The 17,429-nt window shown below is 47.7% G+C and overlaps 2 protein-coding genes across 2 annotated transcripts in view; one reads left to right on the top strand and one right to left on the bottom strand.

The window, feature by feature from the left end:
* The window catches only part of DNAH1 (dynein axonemal heavy chain 1), a 65,330-nt gene that overhangs the window by 46,058 nt on the left and 1,843 nt on the right, over positions 1-17,429 (top strand). Inside the window, 24 exon segments of the mRNA XM_065749695.1 lie at positions 413-524; positions 527-565; positions 703-867; positions 1,233-1,271; positions 2,358-2,484; positions 2,486-2,531; positions 3,298-3,513; positions 5,110-5,262; positions 5,264-5,307; positions 6,201-6,336; positions 7,170-7,205; positions 7,207-7,379; positions 7,981-8,149; positions 8,291-8,328; positions 8,330-8,481; positions 9,268-9,371; positions 10,368-10,553; positions 14,082-14,273; positions 14,696-14,863; positions 15,534-15,577; positions 15,579-15,723; positions 16,102-16,239; positions 16,782-16,911; positions 16,914-16,957. Coding sequence (XP_065605767.1) covers positions 413-524; positions 527-565; positions 703-867; positions 1,233-1,271; positions 2,358-2,484; positions 2,486-2,531; positions 3,298-3,513; positions 5,110-5,262; positions 5,264-5,307; positions 6,201-6,336; positions 7,170-7,205; positions 7,207-7,379; positions 7,981-8,149; positions 8,291-8,328; positions 8,330-8,481; positions 9,268-9,371; positions 10,368-10,553; positions 14,082-14,273; positions 14,696-14,863; positions 15,534-15,577; positions 15,579-15,723; positions 16,102-16,239; positions 16,782-16,911; positions 16,914-16,957 — 2,796 coding nt within the window.
* LOC136057111 (HAUS augmin-like complex subunit 3) lies at positions 11,830-13,615 on the bottom strand. Its single transcript, XM_065749678.1, is given in 7 exon segments — positions 11,830-12,273; positions 12,445-12,649; positions 12,651-12,729; positions 12,732-12,970; positions 12,972-13,231; positions 13,233-13,456; positions 13,459-13,615. Coding segments are annotated over 7 exon segments (1,608 nt in total).

Raw genomic sequence — 17,429 nt, 5'->3', positions numbered from 1 at the left:
ACCCAAACCATTCTATGATTCATTCTGTGATTCTGTCCCCAGTCCTACCTCCAGTCTTCACCCATAGTTAGCAGCCTCCCTTTTTCCTTTTCAAACCAGTCAGACACTGGTTTAAAATCTGCAATAGATTCATGGCCTTAAGCTTTACTTTTATGTGTACTCATGCAGTTCATTGACACTGGGCATTAGTATGCAAAATTGTGCCCATATAATCTCAAAGCCCACCCCTCAAGTATTACACTAGATCTTTTCCATGCAAAGGCCCACATGTAAAGGGGTTTATGGAGCATAAATGTAAGAATAGCTGTGGTTGCTGACCCAGGAAGCCTCTGGAAGAAAAACTGCTTTTGAATTGAGTTAAGAGTGCCCTTGCAAGTCCTGTGTCCTTATGCAGCTCTGTCTTTACCAGCAGAAGGGTGTGTTCGGGCCTCCAGTTGGGCAATACTTCATGTTTCTTATTGATGACTTGAACACGCCCATGCTAGAGACGTATGGTGCACAGCCACCCATTGAGCTGCTATGGCAGGGATGGACCACCAGGGCTGGTACGACAGGAAGCAGATCAGTACAATCCAACTCTTTACCCGGTACTCCTGAGCAGAGTTGAGCTGTTGATAGGTGCACATAATTTCTGGGGAGATTTGTGGCCAGGGTTTTTTTTGTTTCACCTTAGCATTCAATGCTGCTCTCACACTCCTCAAGGTACGTTTAAGAGGATGGTGGATATTAATTTTGGCTGTGCCATGGGACCTTCTGGAGGGGGAAGGAATGCTGTTACCCCACGTTTCACACGGTTACCTGTCTTCGTGGAGATGGATGACAGCAGCAAGAAGGCCATCCCCTCCAACATCCTTGGCAGTTGGATGGGTAAGTTCAGCAGACAGCTGCTTCTTCCTCATGTCCCAAATCAACCCAATGGTAATGAAGGTATTATTAATACAAACAATTTAATATTGGTGATGTAATGAAAGTGTTAGACAATGAAACTTGAATTAAACACTATAAGATATTCTTGAGAAACTGTTGTTTGAGCCTTAGCTCAAAACAGAGAACTCATATGCTGTTCAGTCTCTGGGCCAAACTAGGTGTCTTCAACTTTGGCTCTCACAGTTTCATAAAATATCCCATAACCTATGCATTTTAAAGATAATGTTGTTTGCAATAGATGGTGCAGATATCCTTCACCTCCACAATCAAAGCAGTAACTCATGTTTTCTGTCTTTGTTTCCTAGCTGGCCTCCTAGGAGAAAGAAGTTATAGAGATCCAGTGCGTAAGTAAGAACAAAAAGATGCAATAGAGACTGAGCAGGCTGGTGGGCACAGCATGGAATAGTTTACCTGTGCCTTCAGCAGGCAGACACTTGCCTAGACAACAGCCTTCTGCAGAAGTAAGCCTTCTGTTACTGCCCATCTGTTGCAGTCTGTGGACAGCTGAGCAGAGAAGATCTGATCACGGTGCTACAGCCATCCATGGAGGAAAAAAAAGGGGCTCATTTGAAGTGAAATAAGTTCCTCTTGTATTTGACAGGGTGGGAATTTAGGATCATCTTTGCAGATGTACTCTCCTCTGCAAATCTGCCAGTGGGAAGGAGTGAGAATAGTGGTCTGTGAGAAGGGCAGAGCAAAGCTTTCTGGGTGATTGTGGTATTCACAGGTGCCAGTACTTGATTATGAGCTCAGGGACACAGTGAAGTATTTAGCTGTAATTTAAAGAGAATTAACAAATTTTGGAAATAATGCAGAAAAAAGTGTGAAGTGCCAGGGTGTCACAGGGTTTACGTACCCAGGAATGTTGGTAATGATCTTGATTAGCATTAAGAAAAGTATTCTGTACTCCAAAACTTGCAGCTCTGTTTAAATTTTGCCACTGACTATGATATAACAAGTCATTCCTCAGCCATTCCTCAGAGACTTTACGTTTACTGAGCTCAATAGTTCGCCAGGCAGTTTAGTTAAGAGGGCACCTTCTAGATTAAAAGTAGCTAAGACCCCATTGAGTGGGTATGGGAAGAGAGGAGGAATACCTGAGTATTTCAAATAAGTATCAATAAACTCCTGGCACTATCTCCTTTTCCTGTGGGGTACACGTACTCTTAAGACTGCAGAATTGTTGTGATACATTCTGCCCTTCTCAGATCTGATCCCCTTCAGAATGGAGACTCACTAGTGAGCACTCTATTGCAGTGAGCTGGGACTTGTTCAGGGCCTCACACAATGCCCATATTAGGAAACTGGGGGTATTCTTGGTCAAATCTTCACAACACTTCTGCTGCTCAGTGACACCTGTCTGCACTGCTGAGGATTATCTTGTCCCAGAGCTGCCACCTTGGCCCCCTTTCTGTCTTCTGTCTCTGCAGCCAGAGCAGTTGCAGTCAAAGACTTGAATGAGCCCCTGGTTGATGCCACTATCTTTGTGTATTTGACCATCACATCCCATCTGTTGCCCACACCAGCGAAGTCTCATTACGCCTTTAATCTGAGAGACCAAGGTGTTCCAGGGCATGCTCATGGCTCAGCCCAGCAATATCAAGGTCAGTCTTCCCATCAGCACAACTATGTCACCCAGGGGAAGACAAGAAATGGCCCAACTCACACCTCAGTTTATTGTTGGAATTTGCATTTTTGTACTGTTAATGAGCTTAGTGATCAGGAGGACTGTGAACACCCCACCACCTCAAGGCTTCCTTGTTGTAGAAGGTCAGGTGTGTGGATGGCCAAAGAGAGAGTCAGTGCCATTCACTCCTGTAGGGCTGGACGCAGTCCTCAGGGACCATGGAGAGGCAGAGGTATTGTCTTGTTATCTTCTGCTAACAGAGACTTCTGTCTCTTTAGGACAGGTCCCTCAGAACCTTGCTCTGTAAGTACAGCCCAGTATGTAGGTTTTGACTCATCACAGGAAGTACTTGGGGACCCAGTTCTGTGCCACACCTGACTAGAAGGATCTTTGCAGAAAATACAAGAACTTGTGAAAACAATTTAAATTAAGTCATGCTGAGGAAAGAATAAGGACAAACAATGTGAAATTTAGATCTCTCCAAGAAACCTTGGCATAAGGATAAATAGAGAGGGCATTAAATGCAGCTGTAACAAGCTCTCTGCCAAGCAGCTGTTTTGACAAGAGTTGCTTTTGAGAGAAGGGAATGCAGCTTCCTTCTCCCAGTTCTTTGTGCGTTCCAGCTGCTTTGAAGCAGGAGTCAGGCTGGCCACATGTTTGATGGGAACCAGCCTTCCTGGCTGAGAGGCTCATAATATTTCTTTGCTTCTCTCATGCAGATGTTTGCTGGGATTTCCTACCAGGACAAACACCACCTGCTGAGACTCTGGTACCATGAGAGCTGATGGGTTTTCTTTGATCACCTGCTCACCAAGGAGGACCAGACCTGGTTTGACAACCTGATGAAAAGTATGATGGAGGAACCAGACACCACTTTTGAAGAGGTTGTCCCTTCCCAGCCAGTTCTGCTTGGGAACTTCATGGAACCAGGGGCCTGTGTCAAACTGTATGAAGAAACTGTATGAAGAGCCAGGAAAAAGTAAGGATCTTGGGGATCATGACAATATGAATTATGTTCGTATCTTCCAAGTCACTCAGAGAGAGGTGATGCTCTGGAACAGGTTGCCAAAAGAGGTTGTGGGTGCCCCATCCCTGGAGGCATTAAAGGCAAGGCTGGATGTGGCTCTGGGCAGCCTGGTCTAGTAGTTGGTAATTCTGTCCGTGGCAGGGGGGTTGAAACTAGATAATCTTTGAGGTCCTTTTCAACCCAAGCCATTCTGTGATTCTGCAAACAAAATAGAAGAGTTAATGATAACTGTGGGGCTGCTTGAACTGAAGGTATCTAAAGTCACAGGCTTACTTAGGGCTCTCCTGTGAAATTCTACTCCAGATACAGGCAGTAGTTCCATTTGCTACAGATGAAAAGTTGAGGTGGAACAAGCTGTCTCTGTATTGTCATCCTGGGGGCTGTCTGCTACGCCAAGTCCCATGAATAAGCCATACTCGGGAATGAAAAGTGAAATTTGCTGAAGAGAAATGGCACATTACCCCCGAACAATACTACATTTGCCATTAAAGCCTTCACAATTGACCTTTGCAACTAATTAATGTTACTGCCAGATTCCCTGTTGGAAAAGATACTGTGAGTACTTTGGTAGTGGTAATTAAGCAAAGGCAATGAGCAGTGCGTTTTGCACTCATTATCAGAAACAGATGATTATCCTGTCATCTTCCCTCTTGTGATAGCTCTGTGACAAGGACTGGTAATTCTTTTTGTAAAATAGCTAGGCCTGTCCCCCACTGAGGCAAGCACAGCTGAGGTAGGCAGACTTACCAAGCTGCTGCACAGTCCCCTGGTGCACAGAGGGCATGGTCGCCTAGGCAGGGACCTCAGCACTGGAGGAATTCTGGCTGCTGTTACTTGGCCAGGTTTACCATGAGAATCCTGAGAGGATTCCTGAGAATTCTGAGGGATATGACCAAATCTTTGTGCCCCATCTGCTCTGGACTGAACGTGCTGTTCAGTAGAGCTCTGGAAAAGTCAGAAGACATCGTTTGTGTAATTATCTTGTGGAGTGGCTGGAGCACAAAAGGAGTGCACTGCTGTACCAGTCTACATTTTCTACATGTGGCCAGCAAAGTTTTCTTCCAGCACCTGCCCTTTCAGCACCCTAACCTCAGGATTCAGCAGGCGGGAGTCAGCTATAGAACCAGGAGACCCTCCTAAATGCAGACCCTGGAACAGCACAGGTCAGGCAGCCATAAGCTATTTTATTTTGAACCATGCCTTGCTGCTTTTCCAAGCAAACAGCATCACCAGGATCATCAGACCTTAGTCACTTGCCAGAGTTACTTTAAGGTTCAACAATTGCAGCCATTACCAGCAGCTAAATTCAGCCTAGCTCTGTGGAAGTTCCTGTAGAAATGTGGAGTAAACAAAGCCATCACCTCCCTGCAGGTAGCTCCTAGGCAGCAACCAACAGAAGCAGCTGTTCCTAGGACCAAGTGAGCACCATGTTCTGCCCTCCCAGATGGCTGGCTGTGCTTACACACAATTACAATTACAGGCAATTGTGAGGGAGTGTAACTGTTGGCCATAACTGTTTCTGCCGTAGCTGAGAGATGTGCCTGGGGATTACCTGGAAGAGTACAATCAAACCAACGCCACAGAGCTGAAGCTGGAGCTTTTCATGGATGCAGTGCAGCACGTCTGCCAGATCAGCTGGATCCTGTGGCAGACCACAGGGAATGCTCTTCTCCTGGGTGTTGGGGGGAGGTGGGAGGCAGTCGCTCACCAGGCTGGCATCTCACATGTAAGTGTTGTGCTCCTCTGCACATAAAGTGGAGCAGCTCTATGGGGGGCTGCCCCCAGAGATTCTCTTTTCTGGCCCTTCCTTCTACTGCTTGCCCATTTTTGGGGGTGCTGACTCTTCAGATTTTACGCTCAGGAGCTAGGGCTCAGGTTAATGTTTACATCTGCACTAGAAAAGTTGGGCTCTTGCTTGCTAAGTAGTTGGGTTGATGCTGTGTGTACGTAGTGAATGAACAGATGTAATCCAGCCCACATCAACTCAGTGGCCTATGCAGCATTCAGCGTGGCTGTGGTGGAGATTAGGGCTTCTTCCTGGGAGGTAGGCAGCAGGAAGATGAAGAATCACCAGTGATAAGTAAACAAGTTACACTTGGTTACTCACTGCCATGTGAGTCTTGGGAGCCAGAGGATCTCAAGAGGGAAAGGTGAAGAGCCAGAAAAATGGGCTTGGGAAGCAAGTTCTTCCAGTCCTGAATACAGAATATGATCCTCAAAAACAGCTGTTATTCCGTGGCAAAACCAGGTGCGAAGTGCAGCATCACACACACACACACACACACACACACACACACACACAAAAAAAAAAAAAAACGTGGAAAATTGCACCCTTTTGTACTCCAAGGCACTGTGTAAGGGGTTGTGCTTGGGTGCATACAGTGTGACACTATTAGCTAATGGAGTTATATTTCTACTTCCTAGCTAGCTCAAGTGTTGCAGCTCTGAGTGAAGCATATTCTTGGGTTGATGGCTAAACATGCCCAGGGATAGAGGTGTGCTCAAGACTCTGCAGGAGAACAACTTGCTTCTTCTCTGGTGTCCAAAAAACATATTCAGGATCAACAAAAGAAGACAAGTTTCATATGATGTAATTTCACAAGCTTCTCTTTCCTTTAGGGCAGAATATGAGTGTTTCCAAATCGAATTGTCCAAGAATTACTGCGTGACCAAATGGCGAGATGATGTGAGGAAGATCATAATGAAGGCAGGCCTTGAAAGCATACCCAAGACATTCCTGTTTGTGGACACACAGGTATGGGAGTGTTGACAGCTTTTAAGGAGTCAGGATCACAACTTTAAGTTCAAAAACTTTCCCTGAGGAGGGTTGAGGAGCTTGATACACGATAACATTGGCTTGTTACTGTAAGCTGTAGTCGTAGACTAAGCTTAAGATAACTTCTGGAGTTTGTGGTTATATTTCCCATGGGCTTTTATACTGCCATCATTATCATAGGAACCAGGCTGCTTCAAGCAGTGCCCTAAGCAGAGAGATGAGCAGCTGTCAAATGCTGCTTGTTCACTCATCCTTTTCCCTGCAGTAAGAAGCATACGTGGGAGAAGGGCGGAGGCATTGGAGGGTACGTTTAAACAAGTAGATGGATGCTGTGTATTTCTGATTTAGCAAGGGCAGAGAGGTGAGTGCAGCTCTGGAGGGAGATCATCCCACTGACTGTGACACGTCCCTACAATAACTCTGCCTCTTATATCAATGAGCTTAATCCTAACAGCAAAGTGTTTTGCCATGATGGAGAAACGGTGACCTGGAGCACCCTGTTCACTGGGGTCTGGTCACAGAGTCACTACAAGGCATGAAGCAAAACCCCAAGCATTAAGGATATAGTGAATGAGCAGAAGGAAGGCTTGCTCCCAGACATCTCCACCTTTGAAATGTCTGAACACAGCTGTTCAATTGCAAATACTGGCCCTGAAACATGAATATCCTTCACTGGAGCCCGGTGATCATAAACAATTTCCTACAGCAGAGGCTGAGGGCTGTACTTATCCAGACGTTTGCTATAGAGTATATGGAGATCTGATCCTCTCATGTCTTAAATTGCCTTTTCTCTTCCCACCTTATCTACTTAGATTAAAAATGAGTCCTTCCTTGAGGATATCAACAACCCTGCTCAACTCTGGTGACATTCCAAACATTTACAGCCCTGATGATCAGGAACAGATTATGACAGCCATGAAGCCTGTTGTGCAAGAGCTAGGGCAGCAGCCCACCAAGGCCAACCTGATGGCTGCATACACAGGGCGGGTTCACAGCAACATCCACCTGGTCCTGTGCATGAGGTATAGCTCAAGTGTGAGACCATACTATCAATATTAATTATTACTTCATTGTACTTTGCATTGCATCTCCCTTTGTCACAGGATCTTTGTTTTTAAGCTTTAGAAGTAAAGTAGGGTTTGCATATTACCTTCCCCTAGGAGGAGATATGTTTTTCTTTTTATAATTTGCTGGTTTTAAGATGAAGAACATCATTGTGATTCAGGTTAAATTCAAGCTTGCAGAAGGGCTGCATGAAAGTAGTGCAGGGCACACATAGGAGAATCACTGCCATCAGTTTGGTCCGATGATGTGACTTTACAGTCCATCTCTTGGTGTGGAGTGCAGATGATGCTTAGTTCTTAGCTCCTCAGAGCCCTCCCTAGGGAGGGAGCAGAAAACATCAGCACCATCTTGATCCTTCCAGAATATACCCAGACATAATCTGTGATCTGCACCTTAGAACACGTGAAACAGTGCCTAAATTTGCATTCCCTTCTTCCTCAGGTATACTCCATTCCTTGTTTCACTGTAGGAGATAAGGATCACTCTAGACAAGTAGGAAAGCTACTTTATCCTTGTAACTAGTTCTAACACTTCTTTTCTGCATGCCTTTCCATCCAGCCCTATTGGAGAAGTGTTCCATGCACACTTGAGACAGTTTCCCTCTCTTGAAAACTGCTGTACCACTGTCTGGTTTAATGAGTGGCCTGTTGAAGCCCTGCAGTGTGTTGCCTTTTCCTTCTCATATGCTTTGAAATACCAAGGTCATTTCTTACCCTCTGACACCGAAGCCTGCATTCACATATACAAGCTTTGCTGCAAGTGTACACTAAGGCACTTTTAAGCCCACCCCTTGTGCCTTCTACACACATTCTTATAGACTTACCTAACATGCAGTACTGAATAAAATTGTTTTTTCCCTTTCTTGTAGATTCGAATGTGTGTAGAAATCCACCAGAGCATGGCAAGGTCAAGTGTACCTGGCTGAGCTGGCCAGACACAATTATGTCACTCCCAAGAGCTATCTCGATTTCCTTAGCTTCTTCTGTTCCCTGATTGGAAAAAAGAAACAGGAGCTGAAGACAGCCAAAAACAGGATGGAAGGAGGCCTAAACAAGGTCTGTCCCTCAGACAGCCAGTGCTGTGAGCATTGTTTTTATAGCCACAGAGGTGAGGTGAGATGCCCCATGCAGAGCTGGTTAACAGAAAACTCATGCTACAGCAAATGAGAATGATGTGTTCTGCTGGGCCTAGTCCTCCCATAGGTCTGACTCTGCAGCAGTGCTAGAAGTAATAATGGTCTCCATACTTCAGGCACCATGGAGTTCTCTATAGCTCATCTCTCAGGAACTTCCTTATTAATCTTTTAATTGAAAGCCTTATAGCAACAACATGCTTCTGCTGACTGACTGCCAGGAGCTTTTGTACTTAAAGTGCCTGCAGGCTGCAGCTTGGGAACAACAGCCTGGAGCTAATGTTTCCCATGCTAGGCATGTTCAGAGCACAGCCAGTACTTCTTTATAGACAATAATGCATGCCTAGCCTGAGACTGGGTTTGGGTTAGAAGACACACTTAAATACCTCCAATAGCAAATGTGGGTTTGGAGGTCCCTAATCCAAACACTATGAACTAGCAGTTGGCTAGGATGGGCTGGAGCAGGCAGTAGCAGAGCTGACCCCAGAGGAAGGCTGTCTCTGGGACTTTGTGCATGTGACAACCATTCACTGACCTCTTGCCCGTGACACAGGCACTGCTAGACAGTCTTTCTAAGCACACCATGGCATTAGACTTCGATCAGTTAGGAACCAGGACAAGACCTGTATCGTACAGACTGACACCAGGCAAGTAACACTCATTAGGGCAACAGGTACCTTCCCTGAGGCTCTCACTCTACTCTGCTCCCACAGCTCCTGCAGAGGATGTATCAAGGATGCAGGAAGAGCTGGAGTCTGCCCGCCCTCTCCTGGCACAGGCAGCCAAGGACACACTGGCAACCATGGAGCAGCTGCAGGTACTGCTGCTGGACAGCCCCACAATTTCCATATTTCCACATCTGACTGCTCAGACGACGTAGGGTGGGGGGAGGCCTTGCAGAACTTGCAAGGAATCCTGCTTTAACTGCAAGTACAATAGCCCCAGATGAGCACAGTAGGTATTTACACAGAGCAGTACTACCAGGGAGAAGTCTTCTGGGGACTGCCCACCCTGTTAGCTGACAATGGCTTATATGCTCCTGTCTGAAGCCGCAGCGCAGTGAAGCAGGAAGTCAAGCTAGCAGCTCCCTTTCCTTGCCGGATAAGCTCCACACACACACACAGGTTATTACTATCTCAGTCTTCAGGTAGCCTGAGGCACCTTTAAGGCTACCCACACATCCTGCCATACATCTGGACATTGATCCAGCCTGCCCTGCCTAAGGCTCAGAGGTCATTGTACAGTCACTCACGCTGCTGCAGAAAAGGAATCTCATTGTTCCCTCCTCCTCAAGTTCTTCCCAGGCCATCTCTCACTGTGGCACAGCTAGACTGAGACAAACAATACAGCTCTGCATGCAGAGAGCGGACTACAAACTGTCTTCTCTCACACAGCTTTCCTAGAGGTGGCCTGATCTACTCACAGAACAAGATTTGGCTACGTTCCATATTCCCTTTTCACCTCCAGGTAGTGCTTTAATGCTTATGGGCAGGCAGAGTGATAGCTGTAGAAACAAAACTCAGCACATCTTATTCCTCCGTCTCCCTATACATTTGCTGTCACGTCCACTCCCTGAGCTAACTGGAGAAATAGGTAGAACAGCTAGTTCCTACTGGGCTAGCACTGTTCCAGGGCAGCCAGAGCTGGAGGTTGTGGGTCATCTCTACAGTCTCCCTAGTACGACAAAGCAGCATGTGTATGCTGGAAGAAAAAGCATGGTTATTAGGACTGCTGTGATCCTTACCTAGCAATTCAGAGCACTAAATTGATGCTTTGAGTCCAGCTGTGGTTCTGAGACTCCTTGGTGCTGCAGGTGGACACAGCTGTTACTGAAGAGACAAGAACTGCTGTTCAGGCTGAGGAGATGAAGGCTGATACAAAAGCCCAGAGAGCCCAAGCCATTGCAGATGATGCTCGGAAGGACCTGGCTGAAGCCCTTCCTGCCCTAGATGCTGCTCTGGCCAGCCTGAGAAAGCTCAAGAAAATAGATGTTACAGAGGTAAGCTTAAGGGGGATGGGTGCATAGGTGAGTGTTGTGGTGGAGTGTTGCTGCCCTTCCTGCTCCTCAGAAAGGCTTTGACCTTAGCTTGCTACAACTGAGCTGAACAGCACCTCACTGCAGTTCTTCTTCTATAAGCTTGCACAGTCCATAGCCTTTTCCACCACCTCTGTCCCCTAGGCAGACTTAGTGGACTAATTGTCTACCTAAACATCCTCCATCAGCCACTTCTTCACTTCTCTGTCTTATAGCCATATAGTAGTTAGCTACAGCACTGTCCTTGTCCATGGGAGCAAGCAACATCATGACGTGACCCTGAGTGTTGGCTGCATGGCATGGACATAGATCTAGTGACACACCTAGCCAGCAAGCTCTTTGGAAAGGGGATCTACTACCAGGTAGAGAAGAGGCAAGGGTCAGTGGGCTGACTTGAAGGAAGCTGGCTTGAAATACAATGGTCAGAGTAAAAAAAAAAAAAAAAAAAAAAAAGTGGCCCTGAATCTATGGTAGGAAGTGTTACAGCCCATACCCATAACTAAAAGAGAAACCTCAGCAGGCAGCAACTACAGATCGGGCCCTTACCAAATGATTGTAATAATAGAGGATAGGAGTTTTTATTGCACAGATTATGACAGCTATTAAGAGGAGAGATAGACTCGTACTTCTGCAATTATGAAAAGCAGACCTTTTTGTTTTCCCCAAAACACACACAACTCCTTTCCTCAAGAAGGCTGGGAAAGATGCAGGCAGCACCCATCCCCTTGTAGAGCTGTCAAGGGAAAAAGTCTCCTGACTATACAAGGTTTCCAAATGCTAAATTGCTTCAGCTTCTTAATGCATCGCCAAACCCTCCCAGTGGGTTTCATAAACTCTCCACTTAAAGAATGAGCTCCATGCTTTTTTAAGCTTAACTACTGACCATGACTATATGAGCCTGCAAGAGAGAAGGCAACCAGAGATGTGAGCATCTGACAGCACACAGGAGGAAAAGGGCTCAAGAGGCAGTGTGTGCTATGGGAGTGACATAGCAGTGAGAGGACAGATAGGAAAACTGTTGTTCTCTATCTTCATTCTCTTTTCTAAGGCTCACTGCATCACCCTAAAACAACCAGGAAGAAAAGGATACCACTTCCTGGAGAATTTCATTCCATGGAGTGAGGATGGCCCAGCACTGGTAGAACACTCTCTGGTAGCTTGTGTCTGCTAGAAGCCTCCCCTGTTTCCATGCCATCTCCTCCACATGTAGTTTGTTCCTCATACACACAGACCTAGATCCTTACCACATGGCAGTGGAGTCTTTGGGTTCCATCTGTGTGCACTGAGAACCCTTTGTGGAGGAGTTGGCCTCTTTGAAGCAGCCATGATATGCCTGCAGTTTGGCATGGGCATTCTTTAGGGCAGTTTCTACCTCTCCCAGACAAGCAGCCTTCTGGTCCAGTTCCTTTCTCTCCCTTTTCAGCTGGAGCACCAAAAGATCCAGGCAGCTTTGCTGGCTCACAGCCTTTGCAGCTGCCTCCTCCTGCCTGCTGCCAGTGTTCTGCAGATGAGTGTTATCCAGACAGAGCTGCTCCTGCAGGATGGGTAGGAGGAAGAGGCTGGCTGCTGCCTTCACCTGGGGCAGCAACTGGTGGGTTTGGATCTGAGCAACCTCACAACGCAGGGTGTAAAGCTGCTTCTTGAATGTGGCAGCATGATTCTGGAGCTTGGCTTCTACTACATGCTGTACGAGGGAAGATAAGGGACACCATTGTCAGGGTACACTGCTAGCACTGTCCAGCTTGGCCACAGCCTCTAGGCACATTTGCTGTGCTCTAGTGTCTGATGGAGGGGTGCTGCAGCGCAGGCACACCGTGCTACAAAGGATGGGATTGGAAGGGAGTGCTGATCCTACCTTGTCTTCCTTGAGAGCTTGCAAAGTCTTCTGGGCCCAATTCAATGCAGCACAGATGCCTTCCACTTTGGCTGACGTGGCTATAGCCTCTATCTGAGCACAGGTATATGCTGTCTCCAACTGGATCAGCTCCATCTTTAAATTGTCTCGATTGCCCAGTATTTCGTCTCTGTTAGTTCTAAGGCTTTTCAGCCCTGTTTGCTTCTGTGGCATCCTGGCTGCCACCTTTCTCATCCACATCCCCCACACTCTGCTCCTCACTCTTATTCCTCCCTCTGCTGGATGTTCTGCCCTTGAGACTTGAACCTCTATTTTCTGGCTTTCAGCTGCCACTTCTTGGCATGCCTCTGCATACTATGTACGAGGAGCTGTTCTTCTCAGTATTTCCCAGGCTGAGTCCATCTGTGTTGCAGCCTCCAGGCTTTCCTGCACACTGCTCTCTGGAGCCTGAACACTCCCAGGCAGGACCTGCTCCATTAAATGCTCAAATGTATCTGTCAACTGTTGTTCAAGCTCTGTGTAGTCTGAGGCCCATCTCATACAGCAGTGCTGGCAGCTGGCCTTTCCTTCGGCTCAACCTTTCTCCATTCTGCTCTACCTGCTGCTTTGCAAGCTCAATGAGCTGGTTCAGGACAGTGGTGGTTTGAAAGAGTTCCACTCTTAGCTCCATGTGAGCCTTTCTCAAGTCCTCCATCGTGTCCTTCTCCTGCTTCTCCAAATACCTCAGCTCCTGCTGCAGACTGGCTGCCCAAGCCTGCAGTTTGTTGAGCTGACAGAGCTGATGTGCAATGGTAGTCCTCCAGCTCCTGGACCTCCTGTTCCAAGGCCTCCAGAGAGGTTCCCTCAGCCTCTGGTATCACATGTGGGAGCCAAGGGCTCTTCCGGCACTTCTTCAACACCTGCTCAAGGGCATCACCTTCCAGGATGGGCTTGCCTGCAGCCACCAGAGCATCATAGACCTGCAGCTCATCTGAGCTCAGCACATCCTCCTCTCCCACTGTTTTGCAGATGTGAGGAACTGCTCTGTCTCAGGGCAGTCATAGACCCAGTCAGAATCCTTCTCACAGAGGGTATCTGCCTGTGGGTAGAACAGCCACAGTTTCTTCACAAACTCTGCCCCTCTGTTGACTGTGTCCAGGAGGAAGGTCTGGGAACGTCTCCATCTAGACATGGCAAGGATGGCCAACACTAGATGAGACAAAGCAGGAGTTATTCCTGAGAAGCCTGGACACCCACAGCCATCCCAGAGGTACCCCAGCACTGCTCTCAGCCACCTGCTTGAGGAAGGACTCCAGCAGTCTCTTCACAACCAATGCAGACCCACTCCTGTGTTGCAGGCCCTGCAGCATTCCCAGAGTGGGGTACAAGACAAATGAGAGCCTACAGAGCAAGGGAGAAAGCCTGCCCATACCCTATGTCTGTACTCGCTCCTTCCCCAGGGGGATACAACTCTGGTTGCTTTGCCAAGACATCCACAGCCTGAAGATACCCATCACAGAGCATTAGGGCAAGCTTTTTCCATCCTCCTCAGTTTTTTCTGTATCTTTTCTGGTAATCAGCCTTCTGTTCTGAGAGCCCTTTCTCCACCCCATCTCACCAAGAACTAAGCCAACCTATTGCATCCATTTGGGTTTAAGGTATGAGCGATGCAGCAGCTTCCCCTCAATGTAAAAATGGTGATTGAAGCAGTCTGCATCATGAAGGAAGTCAAACCTAAGAAAGTGTTAGGGGAGAAGCTGGGTACCAAGGTGGTTGATTACTGGGAGCCAGGCAGGGGCCCTCTCCAGGACCCAGGGAAGTTCTTAGACAGCCTGTTAAAGTATGATAAGGTAAGTGGCAAAAGAGTGGAGCTGTGACTAGGGATTGGTCATTACCTTGCACAGATCCTGCTCACAGCAATGAGACTTAAAGCTCCTTCTATGCAACACCTTTCAGGAGCACTGAGGGTAAGGAGGTATTTGGCCTGGAAGTTCTTGTGTCAGCTGGCTTCATTCATGGCTGTGGGACCTCCATTCTTTCTAGTTGAAAGAGCTGGGTGGAAATCCTGACATGTGGAATAGGAAGGGATTTACCCAAGCCCACTGCAGTGCTTCCCAGGCCTCATCATGCAGCAGTGCTATTCTCTTGCTCCAGTGCAATGCCTTCACTGCCCTTCGCAGTCCTGGAGCAGGCTGCAGCCACTGGGAGAAGCCTTTTCTGACTCTATTCCATCTGATCTCCAATCTCCTTTCTCTCCTACCGTTGCTCACAGGACAACGTTCCAGACAGTGTGATCGAGGCCAGCCAGCCATACATTGACAGTAAGGAGTTCCAGCCAGCTGCCATTGCCAAAGTCTCCAAGGCTTGTACCTCCATCTGTCAGTGAGTGCGTGCCGTGCACAAGTACCACTTTGCAGCCAAGGTTGTGGAGCCCAAGCAGGTAAGAGACAGCATGATCAGGTTGCTCTTGGTGTCAGGGGACACAGGACTATGGTCCTTTCTGTATCACGATGAGAGTCCCCAGCTTTGGTGTGTGGGTCAAGACTTAGACTCCAGTCAATCCCCAACAAAGCCACTGTGCTCAGAAACCCATTAGCTTAATAAAGTGAGGAAAAATCAGCCTAGAATACACTGAGATAAGAGTCAGTACTGTGTACTTAGGGCTGAATCTTAACTCAGCAGAAACTACTTCTAGAAGCATTCCTGTATCTCATTTGTGCTTCAGCTTCAATATTCTCCAAGCCTAGTGTTTTCTGTATTATTATTCTGGGACAAGCAAAGGAACCTTTCTTCCTGTTCAACAGTGGGCCACGTCCTGAGCAATAAGCTCATGCAGGGTCCTGGCTTTTTGAAACTACACACAAACTACTTCCTCACTCCTGCTTTTATTCCTGGGCTTGGAGAATCTTGGAGAATCTCCCAGTGGAGTTCTGCAGGTCAGCCTTTGTTGTACAGGGAAGGATCTCAGCTCCAGTTAGTGGTGGTATGAAAAAAGAAACAAGAAACACATTTCTTCCCCAAACTAGCTCCTGCTGGATGGTCTCAGGCTTCTGGGAGGGAGCCTGACCACGTACACAGCATTACCTCTATTTCCTTGTATATCCCCAAAGCAAGCCTGAAGAGAAGCAGAAGAGGACCTCCTGCAACTCAACAGGCCTTGAGGAAGCTAAGCAATGCCTGAAGGATGTTGAAAGTGGTATTGCCATTCTGCAAGCTAAGTACAGCAGTTGCACAGCCAAGAAGAAGGAGCTGGAGATGAAGTATGAGCAGTGTCAGCAGAGACTGGGCTGCATTGCCACGGTAGGGGAACAGCTCTGCCTACTTACAAGAGACAGCCTGACTTCAGGCCAAGGAGCACAGTGGGGAAAATCTCTGTGCCTACCACTTCCAACAACATTATGTGCCTGCAGTTTACAGCAATGCTAGATTGGAGCTGCCTGGCCAGATCTCAGCAGCACATTAGGGCTGTTGAAGCTAATCTTCCCTGTGCCACAGCTTCCTTAGCCAGTTATGGGGCTTCAGGGATGACTGAGAGCAGCCCAGGACGAAGTGCTCAAAGCTGGGGATGGAATTTAGGGTATGTAGTGCACCTGTAGCCAATACAGTCACCTGCAGCATTACCCAGAGATTAGCAGGGCTTAGACACAGCAGCTCTTACACATGCATCTTATTCCACAGCTCATAAACAGCCTGGCTGATGAGAAGGTGTGCTGGCAGGACACCGTTGAGAACCTGGATTACAAGATTAACAACATTGCTGGGGACATGCTGCTTGCAGCTGGCTTCATTGCCTACCTGTGCCCGTTTACTGGAAGTGTGCAGTGCTCCCTGCAGTGGGCTGAATTAGCTGCTCTCCTCTCTGGCTCTTTGCTGTTGTCAACTAGATAGGCTTCAAGTCAGATTCTGCTCTTTCTTGGGGTCAGCAGCTAGCACTGTTTGCTATACTTCCCAACCCCTCTGGTGACCTGGCCTGCCCAGGATGTCTGCCAACATTACCTTGGCGTGTGGGTACCTCCTCAGAGCAAGGTCAGAGCTGTAACACCATGATCCCTACAAGCTGGGCACACAGAACAGGGCAAAAGGATGCAACCTCCCTCCTGGATCTGCCACTATTTGTGCTAGAGGTTGCACAGGGTCGTGTTTCAGCAGAAGCAGGAGGGTTTATCTGCACACAGTGGAATAGTTGCTACTAAAAGACTGTGATGGTGCTTCTTGTGGCAGGGACATTACCGCATAGTGCTGTGCAAGGAGACATCCCATACAGACATCCCATACAAGGCAGGCGTGTGGGCTGAGCCCTCCTGGGCAGGTGGGGTCACGATGTGTGGGTTGGATAACCCCTGTGGGATCCCTCACAGGTTCTGAAGTACACAGCTGAGGAGATCAACCGCGGTGGCCATGTGAGCAATGACTGGGATAGGTGCTGTGTGATGAATATTTTGGAAGATTTCTACAAGCCTGAGGTTCTGATTCCTGACTTCACCCATTCTGATCTGGGATCTACAAGCAGATCAGTACCTCTTCAGACCTTGATGTAAAAATGCAGCTTTGCAGATCCAGGGGGATTGTCGTAGTGCAAAGGGAGCGCACTTCTCCCTGAAACCCACAGTGTTTCCATTCCTCTGTGGGAGTATAAGTTTAAAAGTATGTGGAGATCTTCAGCTGCTTTCAGGAAGCTGCATCTTTTCAAGCAACAGGAGGAAAATCTTGTTGATGTGCACAGGAGGAGGTTGTTGCTGTTGCCAGAATACCTCATTTGTGCTCTGAACCACTTTGATATCACATACTCGAAGTGCCTGAGGAGCTTTGTGCAGAAGACACTGCAGGAAGCTCACTGCCAAGCTGCCCATTCTTTTAATATGTATTTGCTTTGACACAACTCCCCAGCCAGTGCGTGAACTAGGGCCACAGCCTCCATTCAGCCACCAAACATAGCTCAAAGGAGCTGCTGCTCCCTCAGCCTCCCCCTCTGCACTAGCCAGTATAGCTCAGGGCCCACAGACACT

This window comes from Cyrtonyx montezumae, unplaced genomic scaffold (assembly GCF_038088225.1).
Source record: "Cyrtonyx montezumae isolate F1298 unplaced genomic scaffold, pur_monq_1.0 scaffold_6, whole genome shotgun sequence".
Lineage (NCBI taxonomy): Eukaryota > Metazoa > Chordata > Aves > Galliformes > Odontophoridae > Cyrtonyx > Cyrtonyx montezumae.
The sequence above is the reverse complement of the archived record's forward strand: the minus strand, read 5'-3'. Positions and strand labels throughout refer to the sequence as shown.